Genomic DNA, 14,915 nt, shown 5'->3' on the forward strand with positions numbered 1-14,915 from the left:
AACAAAAGGTTCTTCATCCTTAGCAATCTAAGTTTGATGGTGTAAATGGCATAAATATTTATTCACTATAATGAGGCTGTGAATTATACTGTGTGTTTCCTTTGTGTGCATGTGTGTGCGAAGGGAGAGGGCGGGATACCTGGCAATTACCCTTTAAGAGAAGATGGTAGCAAACTGAATATTCAAATAAAAGTTAGAAATATTTGCTTAAAAATATACTGGTGGCAGGGGTGGGGGCCAAAGCCTAAAGACCCTAACCCCCCCCCCCCCCCCCCACACACACACACACACCCCTAACCCCACAAACACATTATGAATATGGTGAGTTAACAAACAGTAGACACAATACACACATTCAAATACTGTACTTTAGTTTTAAATAGCATTACTATTTTCTACTCCAAGGCATTACTTTTGAGATTATTATATATTTTTGAAAATATAGCATAATGATAATACTAGTTATTGTAAACTTTACAAACCACCCAGCAGTATGTAAAGTCAAATTATAAAATACAAGTAAATAACAATTGCAGAACAGAATGTCAGTGTAATGGACACACTTCGTTTTGACAAAGCGCACTGCTTAGGGAAATGATCTGAGTAGTTGTTCATCACTGAGCAATTTGTTAATATGTGTTTCGAGCCAAATAAATGACAGGGAGAGGGAGAGTGACGTCAGAACACGTCATACTATAACCTCCCGGGAGCGGACGGAGGAGGTCAATCGTTGGGATGCGCATGCGCAGACAGAGTGCGCGAGCGGCGGGCCTTGACCTTTCGGGGGAAAAAAAACACTTTCTCACGGACGGTGACAGCGAAACGGATAACAGTCTTCAGTACCTGCTGGACTTTGAAGCTGTGGATTCTGGGACTGTTGGAAAAGGTAAAACATTTTCATTAAAACCTTATTACTGTTTTGTTTTTGTTACTCGTCATTGTAGCTTGCTGTTAATGTGCTAACAGTAGCGATTAGCTAGATACGTTAGCCGTTGAGGTCAGCGCAATTTAGTATCCGGTATACAGAAACTGTTTTCCTAACAAAAACCACTGTTATAATTAAGTAAAGCTACTCCCAGCTAATTTGAACCTTTGGCTTCTAAAATATGTGGTTCAATTGCGTGCTGCGTACATAACCTAATGTCAGCTAGACCGAAATTAAAATGTAATATATTGTCAAAGTCACTAAAATGGCGCCTGAAGCCTGTTGTGGCGTGAGCTCTGTGTCTGCTCTAGAAACTCTGAAAGTCTGTAGATCTGAGCCGTACATTAAATACTCACATGAACCTGTACTTTGAATTCTGTATGAGCTGTATAAAATGCAGCTATGCATAAGAGTTTTGAATGAATAATTAGATTAGATACAGTAACTCTTTATTGTCTAATCAAATTATATAGAAATGAATAGCAATGTGACATGAGAAGGTGTGTCTTTGACTGTTCCTGTATAACTTATTTTCGGACTAGTTGACAAGTTATGCTCCGGTCATTTGATGTTTCCAAGATAGATGTTCTTTTGTAGTATAGTTAATTTTTTTGTATATTTCATTTATCCACCATCATACATCATACATACAAGCTAAGAAGAGGTCGTTATACTAACAAGAGGTATCAACGCTGGGCCAAAGTTGAGCACATGGTTAAAGTTTGTAATCCAGCCAGGGTGTAAATATCACTCAGCAGCCAGAGCTGAAGCAGGTAGCATCAACACATAAATCTACTCTACCCGGCGTAAATCACAAGAGCACCTCTGACCAAAAAGCTGTAGATTTTTCTTGTTTGCACAAATTAATCCAGAGTCACATTAATTGTGTTCACAGTGCCAACAAAATGAGGAAGAGGAGGGGCAGAAACACAATTAGGTTGAATTACAATTGGATGGAAGGCGAGGACAAGGAGAAGGAAGCTTAGGATGAGGAGGAAGAGAAGCAGCAGGAGCATCTTTAGGGATCCCTATCATGTCATTGAGGTTTGTTTCATTAATATGGTCCTCTCACAAAGAAAGATGACTTGTTTTAGTTCACCTACTTCCTGTATTAAATAGTGATGTGCAAAATGTTGTGAAAAACCATGGAGCAGGTACGTATAGTGCATCTGCAGGTAAATGAACATCAAATCTCTAAGACAGACTGAAATCTGTATATTTATCACCCTTATGATAAAACCCATGTCAGCCATTGGTTTATGGACTTTGTATTTTGAAGCCTCAACATTTGCTTTATTGCTGTTGCTATGTTGGGACCATATTAGGATGAGGGATCAGAATCTGGAGTTATGCACACTATTGTTTCATTTAGTGTGTATCCATAAGATTCGTACAGCAGATCCAAGTTGTGCCTTGAAAACAGGAAAGTCATCTGCATAGAGGAGAACTGTAATAGCAGATGTACAAAGTGAGGCTTTTTGCACTCGTTTTACTTCTGTCACCCTGTTTTGATGCAGATTTCACTTGAAATCAGGCAAAAACTGGACTTATTTTTTATAATGTGTTCTTGTGAACTGCTTGTGTATCGCATATGTTTGATTTGACTTTCTGCAAGACAACAGTCGTCCACTGGCCAAAAAAGTTTTCCAAATACCTCCACGTGATCTAGCCTGGATTTAGAAAAGAATAGCAAAAAAAACCCTGCACCTCCTGCTTCAGATGCAATTTGTGTTTCTGTGTTCAGAGGCAGCAGCGAGAGGGGAGACCTCGGCTCATCCAGCTGGAGAGCTTGACCAGGAGGAGTCGAACATTAACTCAGCTCTTCCAGGGCACCCTGCAGACTCGGCTGCTGGCATCGGCGAGGGATGACGTGAACGCCAAACTGGAGTCCATCACAGGTCAACTGCAGGTATGCGAGTCAGACCTGAGGAGGGTTTCACTTTTCTCTCTTCTTTATAATTGACTCTTTTCTCTCTCTTTCAGCTCCTTGTCTCAGAGTGGGAGGGATTTGAAGCACAAAGGGAGGAACTTGTCGTTTGGTTGGCTGATATGGATGTCTGCCTGAGTGAGGTTGACCAGCTGACAGGAAACACCAGTGAAAAACTGAAACAAGTGCAGGTGTGGGCTTGTTTTGATATGACATATTTTATATGATACATACGTCAGAGACATTGTCCTAAACTGGACTAACAAAGGACCATGAGTACAACATGAAACGTACATTACATAACGTAAGGCTGAAGTTCATTGATCATTTTAATCATAAACTTGTTGAAATGTTTTTACTGAACATGCAAACATCTGCTGATGAAAATGTGTTGATTTATTGGTCTGTTATGAAGCTATTTCTATTTCTAATGTGTTTTATCACTTTCTGATGTTTTATTAATTAAACAATACATGTATTATTTGTTGTGTTATCTGTAGCTATAGTATTTATATATATTTATTTATAGTATAGCAAATATATTTAATTATTACTGTTTAAAACACTAATATGTGACATGTATTAGTAGTGATGTTGTGCTGAGGGTTAAAATGCCTTTTTGTCTTTTGGTAACTACAAAATGACAATAAACCATTAATATATGTCTATGCTGTGCTCGTATTTATTTTACCCTACTCAAATTCAATTTATGATGCATTTTATTTTGAAAGATTTAAAATGGTTTTTTAAAGAACCACTCAAAAAAGGTTCTTTAAAATGGTTCTTTAAAGAACCATTTTTAAAAAGGTTCTTTGAAAAACCATTAAAGGTGCCCCAAAGAACCATTTCTTGATGGTTCTTTGGGGCACCTTTAAAGGTTCTTCAATGAACCACTGAAAGAAATGGTTCTTCAAAGAACCATTATTTGAAAGGTTCTTCAAAGAACCATTATTTGAAAGGTTCTTCAAAGAACCATTATTTGAAAGGTTCTTTGTGGCACCAAAAAAGGTTCTTCTATGGCATCAGTCTAAAGAACCACTTTTGGTTCCAGTTGGCACCTTTATTTTTCTGAGTGCACATATTCTGATAATCCCACTCACATTCTCCAGTGCATTTGCACCTACATTGCATGAGGAATAAGGGGAAACTACACTTTCAGGACCAACAGCATCCATAGGAGGTGGAATAATTTTGTGACCATGTTACATTATTTTACACCCTTCTTCCGGGCAAGACTCATGCTTGCGTGTCTGTTAGATAGTGAGTGGGCATTTGTGAGCGTTTAATCTTTTGTGAGTAATGTATATTAAAACCAGAGAGGAAGCACTGTTCCAAAGGTCAGGTCAGGAATGTCCCAGCAGAAATATACCATCTATCACTGAGAGACGGATGAGCAGACGATCAATCTGCCTCCCTTCAGCTAACTGTGGTGCAGTTTAACCTTTCAACTCAGAGCCTAACAGCCCCCCAAGGAAGGCTCAAGTGAACTGTGGACCACATTCATAATCAATGGGCCGCGTGCATCGCAGTCACATAATTAGAATTTATATTGAAATAAAATAAAATGTCACAGCTACTCATTACATTACATAGACTGGATTTCCACATTGCTTTAGGTGTTAGATTTAGAGCCTTTAAATCCACAGATATGTGCAAATTACAACCATTAACTTGTTTAGACTGTGAGAAAGAAAAACATGTTTTAGCAGTTTGCATCTAAGTCCTGGATTATAAGTTAAAATAATTAAATAACCATTAAATCATTATTCTCATGTACTCCCATATGGAAAAGAAATAGTAAAAACTTATATGTGATTACTCATGAAAGTGGCCACTTTCTCATTACTTTCATACATTGTTTTAGTAAGTATCCAAAACATACAAGTTTCATTTTATAATTTTTCAAGGGATCTTATATCTGTTTTCACTCTTGTATGCTTTTCATACAAGTTTCACACAAGACAGATACAAACTTTATAAGATTTATATATATCTTTTCCATATGGGCTTCAGGCACAAGATTGCATCTAATTTGCACTGATACCGGATATCATTAATATTAATAGTTTTTAAAAAAAAGAAATATCAAAATAGACCAAGCATGAGTAAAGAAATAATTCTAACAAACATTTTTTTAAGAATCTGTGTCCTCTTTCACAATGGCTTTCTGCCATACTGTTTTCTTCTCGTCCACTTAAATAGTACTTAAGGGGATATTTTCCCCTCACTTGTTCTCATTAGGAATTTATTTTCTCAGCAGAACATGTAACACAAAGCAGAAGAAAACCTGTGATAACAACAGGTTAAACTGGGTTTAACCTCCAAAAAACAAAAAAAAAAAAAAAAAAAACTGAGGGTAACTAAGTCTAGCCGACAAATCAATGGAATGTGTTAGCCTTGAAGAACTTTGACAACAAACTCAAGTACAATATTCTCTTAAAGGAACGATTCAACATTTTGGGAGAAGAAGAGTGTAAATACCAGGAAAGACCAGAAAGTTCACATTTGAAGATGTTTGGCAGAAATTATAAACAGTAGTACCTTGAGATGGGTAAGCTCAAGTTCTAGGCTCCCATAGAGCAACTGAAGCTAGTATGGAAGCAAAAGATGCCCTTGACTAGAGTAGCACCATCCTATCTCCAGAGTAGATAGGAGTTTTAATATTGATATCAATACGGATACTTGATGATTTAAAAATCAGATATATTGGCCAATATTTTTTTTCTATCCCAGATAGAAATAGTTTGTCCTAACACTTGTTACATGTAGTTATTTACTAGCCCTTACTGAGATAATATGGCGATGCACTTTAAAAATAATCTTGTTTTATTGTCGCATAAAGCCATGGATCACTTGCTAATATGTTGCACAGCTCTGCTCAGATTGTTTAGCTCTTATGTTTATGGCATTCCAAATGTGTTGCTAACAGGGAGGCTGCAGAGTGCCCTAGTAGACAAACCTCGCAACACCAAAACTCATCAGATGGCTGAAGGGTGTTTCTCCTGTCTTTTCTTTACTTTGTTCACTTTCATTTATCAGCCATTATAAGTGCTGATACTGATATATCAGCAATAGTTGTGCTCTACTACAGTGGAGTGAGTCACCTATGCAACTAGAGCCTGCAATATCCACTAAGAACCAGTGATTTGTGATATAACACTTCCCATATAAATTTTCACGTGATAAAAAAACAGCTTATCACAATGCCAATGATGTAGTGAGGTCATGTGTTTATTTTCCCTTGTACAATGACCAACAACACAAGCCCAAACATGTCTGAGAGCGAGAGGTTCAATGATGATTTAATACCTAAAAACAGAGCTGCTTTAACAAACTCCAACAAAGCAGAGCAATTTGCAAATTAGCCAGGAAAACTATATCAGCTAAAGGTGGGAACAACAAATCCTTCAAAAACACATTGTCAAATATGAGAAGACACTAGCAGATGATGATGTTTGACCCAAATATAAACCGCACTTCATATGCCAGGATGCACAAACGGTGGATAAAAAATTAATGATGCAGTTACATGGTAGAAAAGCAAGGGTTTAAGCAGGTGGTTAAAAACTTGGAAAGGTAGAAAATGTGTTTCAATTTCAATGTTATTATGTGACAACACCGGTTAAGCCCCTTCAGTTATTGTTAAGCTAAGTGTGAAGTGTTAAACAGTCATTTTATACTTTCACTTCAAATTTCCAAAGAAAACACTGCCTACACTAGGCCGCTTTTGTACATTGATATCAATGAGTTGCCAATGAGTTGCCATGACAATAACTAATTGAAAAAGGGCGGAAAATGCCCTTAATTTTATTTGTGCTAAACAAAAAAAATTCTACTGCCTGTCCTATAAATCATTGTTCAGTTTTTTTATTATGTGTTATTATTATTATAATTTTTTATTTTTTTTTTACAGATTTTTCACAAATTTCCTAGAGGTATCATTTGCAGCTGTATGGCTTACCTCTACTAACAAACCAATAAATTGTTATTTAAGATACTGACAAAGAAATTAGGCAAGCAGCTGCACTGCCTTTTAGAATTTACTCAACCTAGGGGATGACGTGCTGTAGCGCATTATGTTAGGACAGCTCAATCACTGTGATTATTATTCAGATCCACTTGTGTGCTCCAGTTAACAATATTATGCTATTACAGTTTTTCTCGATTGCTTAAACACTATAACCAGGCCTCTAAACTAAAATTTCAAAACCGTAACGCTATTGTTCAAAAAGCTCACCCATTTCCCTGAACTATAAACACTATTCCCTGCTTTGACACATGACTCAAATTTGGTGAACTGTTACTGCAAAACTCTACACACAAATCCCTACATTTTACAGTGCTTACACCATGTAGTCATTTAGAAAGCACTAGCATGCAATAATGTTAACTTAAGTCAGCATAGCTTGAGCTCAATTAGCACACAATTAACCAGGTGGAAACACTAGGAGACAAAATTTAGCACACACCAATCAGAACCTGCGATGGATAGATAAAAGGGCCAAAGTCAGCTCATTCAGGTTTGAAACAATGGATCCAAAGAGATGCAAAGGAAGAGGACGTGGTGGAGAAAGAGGACGTGGTGAAGGAGGAGGACGTGGTGAAGGAGGAGGACGTGGTGGAGGAAGAGGACGTGGTGAAAGAGGAGGGTGTGGTGAAGGAGGAGGACGTGGTGGAGGAAGAGGACGTGGTGAAAGAGGAGGGTGTGGTGAAGGAGGAGGACGTGGTGGAGGAAGAGGACATGGTGAAAGAGGAGGGTGTGGTGAAGGAGGAGGACGTGGTGGAGGAAGAGGACATGGTGAAAGAGGAGGGTGTGGTGAAAGAGGAGGACGTGGTGGAAGAGGAGGAGGAGGTGGTCTAGGACAACAGGAAGGTGGTGGAGGAGGAGGGAGAGGTGGAGGAGGAGGAGGACGTGGTGAAGGAGGTGGAGGTGGAGAACGACGGCGACAAGGAAGGGGAAGAGCAAGGGCAAGAAGACAGTCAGTCTCGGATGAAATTCGAGCCACTTTAGTTGACCATGTCCTTGTCCATGGGATGACTATGAGGGAGGCTGGGCAACGAGTACAACCAAATTTGAGTCGCTTCACTGTTGCCTCCATCATCAGAACCTTCAGGGAGGAAAACAGGTAGGTGTACTTGCAGTAAGACTGCTTTGTACAGTAACGTTTAAGTTACTGAACTTATGTGTCTTGAGTTTCAGTATGTTTCCATTATTTGCCTGTAAAATGAATGTGTGACAGTTACAGTAATGAGTGCTTCTATTTTTGTAGGACACAGAGACGACCACCTGGTGGAGGCAGGTTAAGGCTTTTGTCGGAGGAGCAAGAGAGGGAACTTGTAAACATGGTAATTGCAAATAATGTAATCCGCCTGCAAGAGATTCAAAGGAGAGTGATTGAGGATGATCATCTTTTTCGAGGCATAAATGCCATCAGCCTCTCCACAATTGACCGCATCCTCCGAAAGTATCAATTCCGGATGAAACAGGCATACCGAGTCCCTTTCGAACGAAACTCTGACAGAGTGAAAAACCAACGTGTGGAATATGTTCAGGTATGAGTTTTCATACTGTATAAAGTATTGTGTACCATCACAGCATGGCAGTTTATGCTGCCATTTCAGCACTCTTGAACTGTGGTTCAGGGTACCGATTGACTCTACTGTGTTATGTGTTTTGCAGAGAATCTTTGAGATTGAAGGACGGCCTGTTCCCCATGAAATAATCTTTGTGGATGAGGCAGGTTTTAACCTGACCAAAAGAAGGAAAAGGGGGAGGAACATAATTGGCCATCGGGCTATTGTAAATGTCCCTGGTCAGCGTGGGGGGAATGTCACTATGTGCGCAGCCATCAGCCAACGAGGGGTACTCCACCGCCATGCCGTACTAGGACCCTATAACACTATGCTTCTCCTTGCTTTTCTTGATGGTTTAAGACAACATATGTTCCAGCTGGACTACAGGGAACCAGCACAGCCAGAGCAGCCTCACTACGTTGTTGTGTGGGATAACGTCAGCTTCCATCACGCTGCTCTGGTTCGTGACTGGTTTACCCAAGGTTTTCTAATATCTTTCTGCCTGCATACTCTCCCTTTCTAAACCCGATAGAGGAGTTATTTTCGGCATGGCGGTGGAAAGTGTATGACCGAGAACCTTATGTCCGTGTTCACCTCCTTCAGGCCATGGAAGAGGCCTGCCTAGACATATCAGTAGATGCATGCCAGGGGTGGATCAGGCATGCAAGAGGATTTTACCCCCACTGCCTGGCTGGGGCCAATATAGCCTGTGATGTGGATGAGATTCTCTGGCCTGACCCAGACCAAAGACAAGATGCTGAGGTGGGATAATGTTTCTGGTGTGTGTTGTACTGTATAGTACATGAATGACAATGTGCCACTGTACATACATTGGTTGCGTCTTTTGTGTTTATCATGTGACAAGGGTTTTGAAGGGGAGAACCATAAGCAACCTATTTGTTTTGGAACTATTGTTTTGAATTAATAGTACCAGTGTGCAAAACTCTGTTGTAGTGTGTGTGTTTTTGAGGGCTTGTGTTTGATGTCTGAGGGCAAAGTTTGGTTTTTCAGCAGGAGTGAATAGTTTTGGGTGTAGAGCTTCATTTTGACCTGGAAATAGGATGTTTGGGAAATTGAGTGAGATGTTATGGATTTGTGTTTACTGTTGTGAGGATATGAGGCGTAGTTTCAAGAAATGTGTTTTAGCAATCGAGAAAAACTGTAATCCATCCATCCATCCATCCATTCGCTACCGCTTATCCTTTTCAGGGTCACGGGGGGTGCTGGAGCCAATCCCAGCTGTCATAGGGCGAGAGGCGGGGTACACCCTGGACAGGTCGCCAGTCTGTCGCAAGGCTAACACACAAGGACAGACAACCATTCATACTCACATTCACTCACAGATTCACACCTAGTGACAATTTGGATTATCCAATTAACCTATCCCCACAAACTGCATGTCTTTGGACGGTGGGAGGAAGCCGGAGTACCCGGAGGGAACCCACGCAGACACGGGGAGAACATGCAAACTCCACACAGAAAGACCCCGGCCTGATGGTGGAATTGAACTCAGGACCTTCTTGCTGTGTGGCAACAGTGCTAACCACCGTGCCACCGTGCTGCCCTATGCTATTAATATTAATATGATATCAATTTTAAAAAAAAACATCTCATGTATTATTGGTGTAGCTAATCGGGCTTGTCCTGATTTGAATTCAAACTCACAGTCATTTTTTTTCATGTGGTATTTTAGTGGTCGACGTCCTGTAGAAAGACATATTTCACACTATCTGCTCCATTACATTGCAATAATGTGGCTTTTATGCTTATGTGTTTTTTGTACCTTAATGTCTTGAATTATTACCCAAAAGCCAACGGCAAAGTTGGTCAACACCAGCCCAAAAGAGCACTTAGCAGAAAAATGTGATGCTGACGGTGATTCAGCTGCAGAAATGGGAAGCACTTCCATTTTCAGTCCATTTACACCAAGTTGTTTCTTTAATTTTTGTGAATCAGATTGTCAGAATGTTGGCAAGCCTTGCAGCTTTTGGCAGATTTTGGGATGCTGTGGCACACAGCATCAATACTCTCCAACTTTGAGAGCTAACTTCTATCCTGATTTACCATGAAAAATGTACTAACTGCTTTCTCAGGTTTTATTTAACTTACTATTTTCAACTTATATTAAATAGAAACCAGAGTGTTTTTCTCCAAGCTGCTGAACTGTTCCTTTGAAGTGCACAACAGTCCTTCTCTAATCAAACAGAATTATCTTCCATTACCGACTACAATATAGAGATGGAGTAAAACAGTATCCTTCTACACCAAAATCTAAATTTGAGCAAGTGTAGGAGTAAAAGACACTCCCACACACATTTACTGCTTCTTCCCCACCTCGCTGCCACAAAAAGTCTGCAGACAGATTACCTATATGCTCAATAGAGAGAGAGAAGCAGTATAAAGAAGAAAAAGACAAGGACAAGGACAAGATACCTCCTGCCCACTATCTAATCTTCAATCTCCGGGATCACTGATATCTGATAAGACAGTGTAAATCAGGAAGCTAAAGAAATCCTTTCCTGAGCTTTGCGTCTATACAAGACAGACAGGGCATCTGTGTCTATCACTCACGTTGTGAGGATTTGCCATAGCTGGAGAAAATTCCCATACCTGATAACAGCAAGATGAAAATTTGAATCGAGATGGAGGATTCTGTGCTAGAGCTGTTCACAGATATGCGGCTAGTGGCAATGAATTATTGATGTGTTTATTTCACCTTTACTTATGCAGGGAAAATTGACTTAGCATGTACGCGCTTGTTCCTGACATTTCAAACCTCACGTCGGCTCTATTGTTGTTACAGCCGTTACACATATGGGTGATGCCCATTTCAGTCACACTCCTCCACTGGTGTTTGCTGAAAGAGAACAGGCATGAAAGTGAAATGACAGCCACTTTCTCCTCACAAATCACTGATGTATTCTCATACGGCAAGCCAATTTACCATTACCTGTCCAGTCCCCATCAAATGTCTTTAATGGAGCTCGATTGGAACAACGGAGACAAAATACGGGTGAATAGAATGACTCATGCTTAAGGAGCTTAAGGGCACATGCTATTCTGCAACCAGTGAACGTGATGCCTTAGAACTGCCAGAACAGAGCAATACTGCTCCACTCATATTCCCTGGATAAGTAAATGAGCCAAAACATACATTTATTAATTTAATGTTGTTCTCTCCGACAAGCTGGGAGTCATATCAAAAAGAATCCAGATGATTTCGTTGGCAAGATTTCCGGTGGCTTTGGTTGGATGTGAAGTACTGACTTTAGAACTCGAACAACAAGATCCATAAATACCATAGTCTTAGGCATGGATCATATTTAATTAAAGTAAATTTAAATTAATATGATCTTCCTGAATGTTGTTATACCTTTATCTATATGCTCACAAAGTCTGAATGTCTACTTTGTGTTTAGCTTTTGTAAAAACCGGTGAAGACGGTCATGCAGAAGTTGGCTTAAATGCATTTAAGAAGGCTTTTTCTCTTTTTTTGGAAGGGTTGTATGCAAGTGTGCACAAACTGCTGGGTGCGTGTGTTTGTGTGCGCGTGTGAGTCGCTGTAGCTGTTATCACTGTGACGAAGCACAGTGACAGAACTCTGGCCATCTGGAGAAAGATGACGGTATGAATCACTAGAGAGGAGGACGAAGGAAGAAAAGACGAGGTGGTGAGGGAGGAGAGAAGGAGAAGGAGAGATGGCAAGACAGACAGAGGAGCAGGTTGACACAGCGGCAGGTGAGTGGGGAAGTAACAGTGCTCGTGAGGAGGGGGGCACTGGCATCATCTGAGAGCTGTGTGCACACACGCGCGTGACAGATACGTGCACGCCGGGGCACGTGCACAAACAGCCTCTCTGTGGCACTTTCTGAACTAGCTAAAGACCTGCTTGTCATCACTTTAGTCTAATCATCCTCGAGTGAATGGGGGTGGCAGCTCACAAACTCATCCAACCTCACACATACACGTGCCCACAAGCTTTCTTACAAGCTGTTAGTTGTTGAAATAGGAGTCTGCTTGATGCCTGATAAGAAAATGAACCCTCTAAATAGATAATTTACTGAAGAAAAAGGAAATCACCAGGCACTCAAAAGGCACAGAAACATAGGGCCCAGATTATCTCTCAGCTGGTGTAAGCTTATCCTCCATCTACTCCAACAGTTGCATCCTCTGTCTGCCTCTTATTTCCCCTCAAAGCCAGTTCTTGCCTGCTGTTTTTTTTTTCCCTTAGTGGGACCTCTTCTTCTTCTTCATCTCGACCACCGCGCACTCTCTCTCACCCTCAACTACACAGCTTCCCCCCGCCTCTGTTCAAGTCAAGCAATAAACATCTGGTTTGCATTCCAACCATTTCTCAGTTTTGAGTAACTTGATCATGTCATCTGTTCCCTCCTTTTCATTTTGCTCAACGGCGAATGTGGAGAGCAGATGGGAGAACGGGAAGCAGCGGAGCGTGCAGATAGAAGAGGATTTTGAAATTGAGAGTTGCAGGCAGACAGGTGAGAGCGAGGTGAGAAACAAAAGGGGGAAGCAGGATGCACGCGCATTCGCTGGGAGGAAAATTGGGACACTTGTCTAAGCCGATACAGCTGAGCAGAAGCCAAAGCTCAATTTTCACATGGCCATGGTTTCTGATTGTTTTAGCTTGATACACTATCTCAGCAAATAATAAATGTGCATGATGCATAAACTGTATATAAAAGACACTGTTGCCATCTTGGTATTTTAAACCCAAGCATGACATAAGAGCCGTAAAGCACACCTCCTTTACAGTCCTTTTTTTAAACTAGAATTGGGACAATAATTTATGAAATGAATACCATGCTACATTCGAGTCGACTGATGACAAAGACCAACATTTTTTTTTTAGAAAGGTTATACTGAGGGGATGGATCAAGAGAGGATATAGAGGTCTTCATAACTGATTGCCTTTAAGCAAACACCCCATGTTGGAGGTGAGAAAGTAGTGAAATTTAAGGGCTCTTCTCATTGGATTCACTTTTGAGACGTGAAAGCTAAGTCCATCTTTTATGTGCAGTCTGTGACATGATTGCTGTTGAACTTGCTTACGAAATCTAAATCCAATATAAAACCAGAAGAAGAGCAAAACCCTTGTGGTGTGATCCTGTCAGTTGGGAGGAGGGAGGGGGTGGGGTCTGAGGTTAACTGAGAGTTTAAAGCTGTGGGGAAAATAAATGTTGGACAAGTTCAAGTGTTGACTTTTGAAGCCAGCAAATCCTTTATCGATGGTGTACTATGGGGAGCTGTCCATGGTGCTGGAGAGAATTTCCACTGTGTAGCCGATAGGGCGGCACCTGTTGCTGTCCTAGGTGCTGAAAAAAGTCACCTTACAGTCAGTTCTGTAGCTCCCCTTGTGTCAAGTGAGGTGAATTCAAGAATTGTACTTATTTAAAATGAGATTTAAAATGAGATATACTGTCTTAGGAGACAGATTTCACTGCTGCCGGATTTGATCAATTGCGAATTTAACTATTTTTTTCATACTTTAAACGTTTAAAGGGCTTCTTTGTTTCTAGTAGGATTTAAAACGAATATACTCGAGTTTGTGTGAAATGTTCTTGGACGTGAGAGAAAATAGTAAAGACTTGATCAAGGTTAACAAGGCTCTATTTCTTGGACTTCTTGGACTTCTTGGACTGGCCACATAAACATACTCTTCCACGCCAGACGCACACACACAGCCCGTCTCTTTCTTCAGGAGCCTCATGCGAATCCAAGCAAATATCATCAAGTAAAAAATAAATAAATAAAATAAAATAAAGGAGATAAAAAGGAAAGGAGCATCAAGCCCTCCAGTCCTCATAACATTACTGCAAGTTGCATCATGAGCACAACGCCGTGCTTTATATAAAGGAGAGCACGACAGAGCGTGATCTTGCGTGTAAATGGAAATGCTGAGAGGCTGTCTCATGCGCCGCTGACGAATGATAATACCGCTGGACTTGGAGTTAAGAAAGCCGAAAACGCTCCCCGGATAGGAGAGGACACGTCATCCTCGATTCCCCTTCCCCTCCATCCCCGGCCTTTGCATTCCCTGCCCTGGTCTTTCAAATGAATGGAGGCTGATAACTGTTTATTGAGCGGCGGGTCCAGTGGGGACAGCTGCTTTTGATCCCTTGTAGACAGCGCGCGGTTCTATTCATTTTTTTCTTTTTTCTTTTCTTATTTATTATAATCAGAAACCTTTCACACGTCTCTATCTTTGTCTCTAACGGCCCCTGGGATCGATACTGATATTAGTACAGTAAAGAAAGTCCGCTTGATCCACTAAGACGGCGTAAAAGAGCCTAAGAATGGCTGTCACACACAGCCTGTAACGGAATCGTTAGCACTTTCGTATACGCGTGTGTATATATGAGCCACACTTGATAAAAGTATGTGGAGACAGAAACGCCAGGAACTCGAAGTCTCCTCTTCCCCACTCCCCCGCTCCGCCCCTCAGCATAGTGTGAGGCTCTGGTGCCGCTC

At 40.8% G+C, this 14,915-nt stretch overlaps 2 protein-coding genes across 2 annotated transcripts; both read left to right on the forward strand.

Moving 5' to 3' along the window:
- The first annotated feature begins 406 nt into the window (after window positions 1-406).
- Window positions 407-3,518, forward strand: LOC145423628 (uncharacterized). Its single transcript, XM_080296328.1, has 4 exons — window positions 407-886; window positions 1,821-1,969; window positions 2,670-2,834; window positions 2,909-3,518. The coding sequence occupies exons 2-4, from the start codon at window positions 1,913-1,915 to the stop codon at window positions 3,077-3,079; spliced, it is 393 nt and encodes a 130-aa protein (XP_080152454.1). The 5' UTR covers window positions 407-886; window positions 1,821-1,912; the 3' UTR covers window positions 3,080-3,518.
- A 3,849-nt stretch (window positions 3,519-7,367) lies between these two features.
- Window positions 7,368-9,580, forward strand: LOC145423642 (uncharacterized). The gene is made up of 3 exons (XM_080296350.1): window positions 7,368-7,978; window positions 8,123-8,405; window positions 8,533-9,580. Exons 1-3 carry the CDS (start codon window positions 7,383-7,385, stop codon window positions 8,947-8,949), a joined length of 1,296 nt encoding a protein of 431 aa, XP_080152476.1. The 5' UTR covers window positions 7,368-7,382; the 3' UTR covers window positions 8,950-9,580.
- Window positions 9,581-14,915: the final 5,335 nt, after the last annotated feature.

This window comes from Astatotilapia calliptera, chromosome 22 (assembly GCF_964374335.1).
Source record: "Astatotilapia calliptera chromosome 22, fAstCal68.1, whole genome shotgun sequence".
Classification (NCBI taxonomy): domain Eukaryota; kingdom Metazoa; phylum Chordata; class Actinopteri; order Cichliformes; family Cichlidae; genus Astatotilapia; species Astatotilapia calliptera.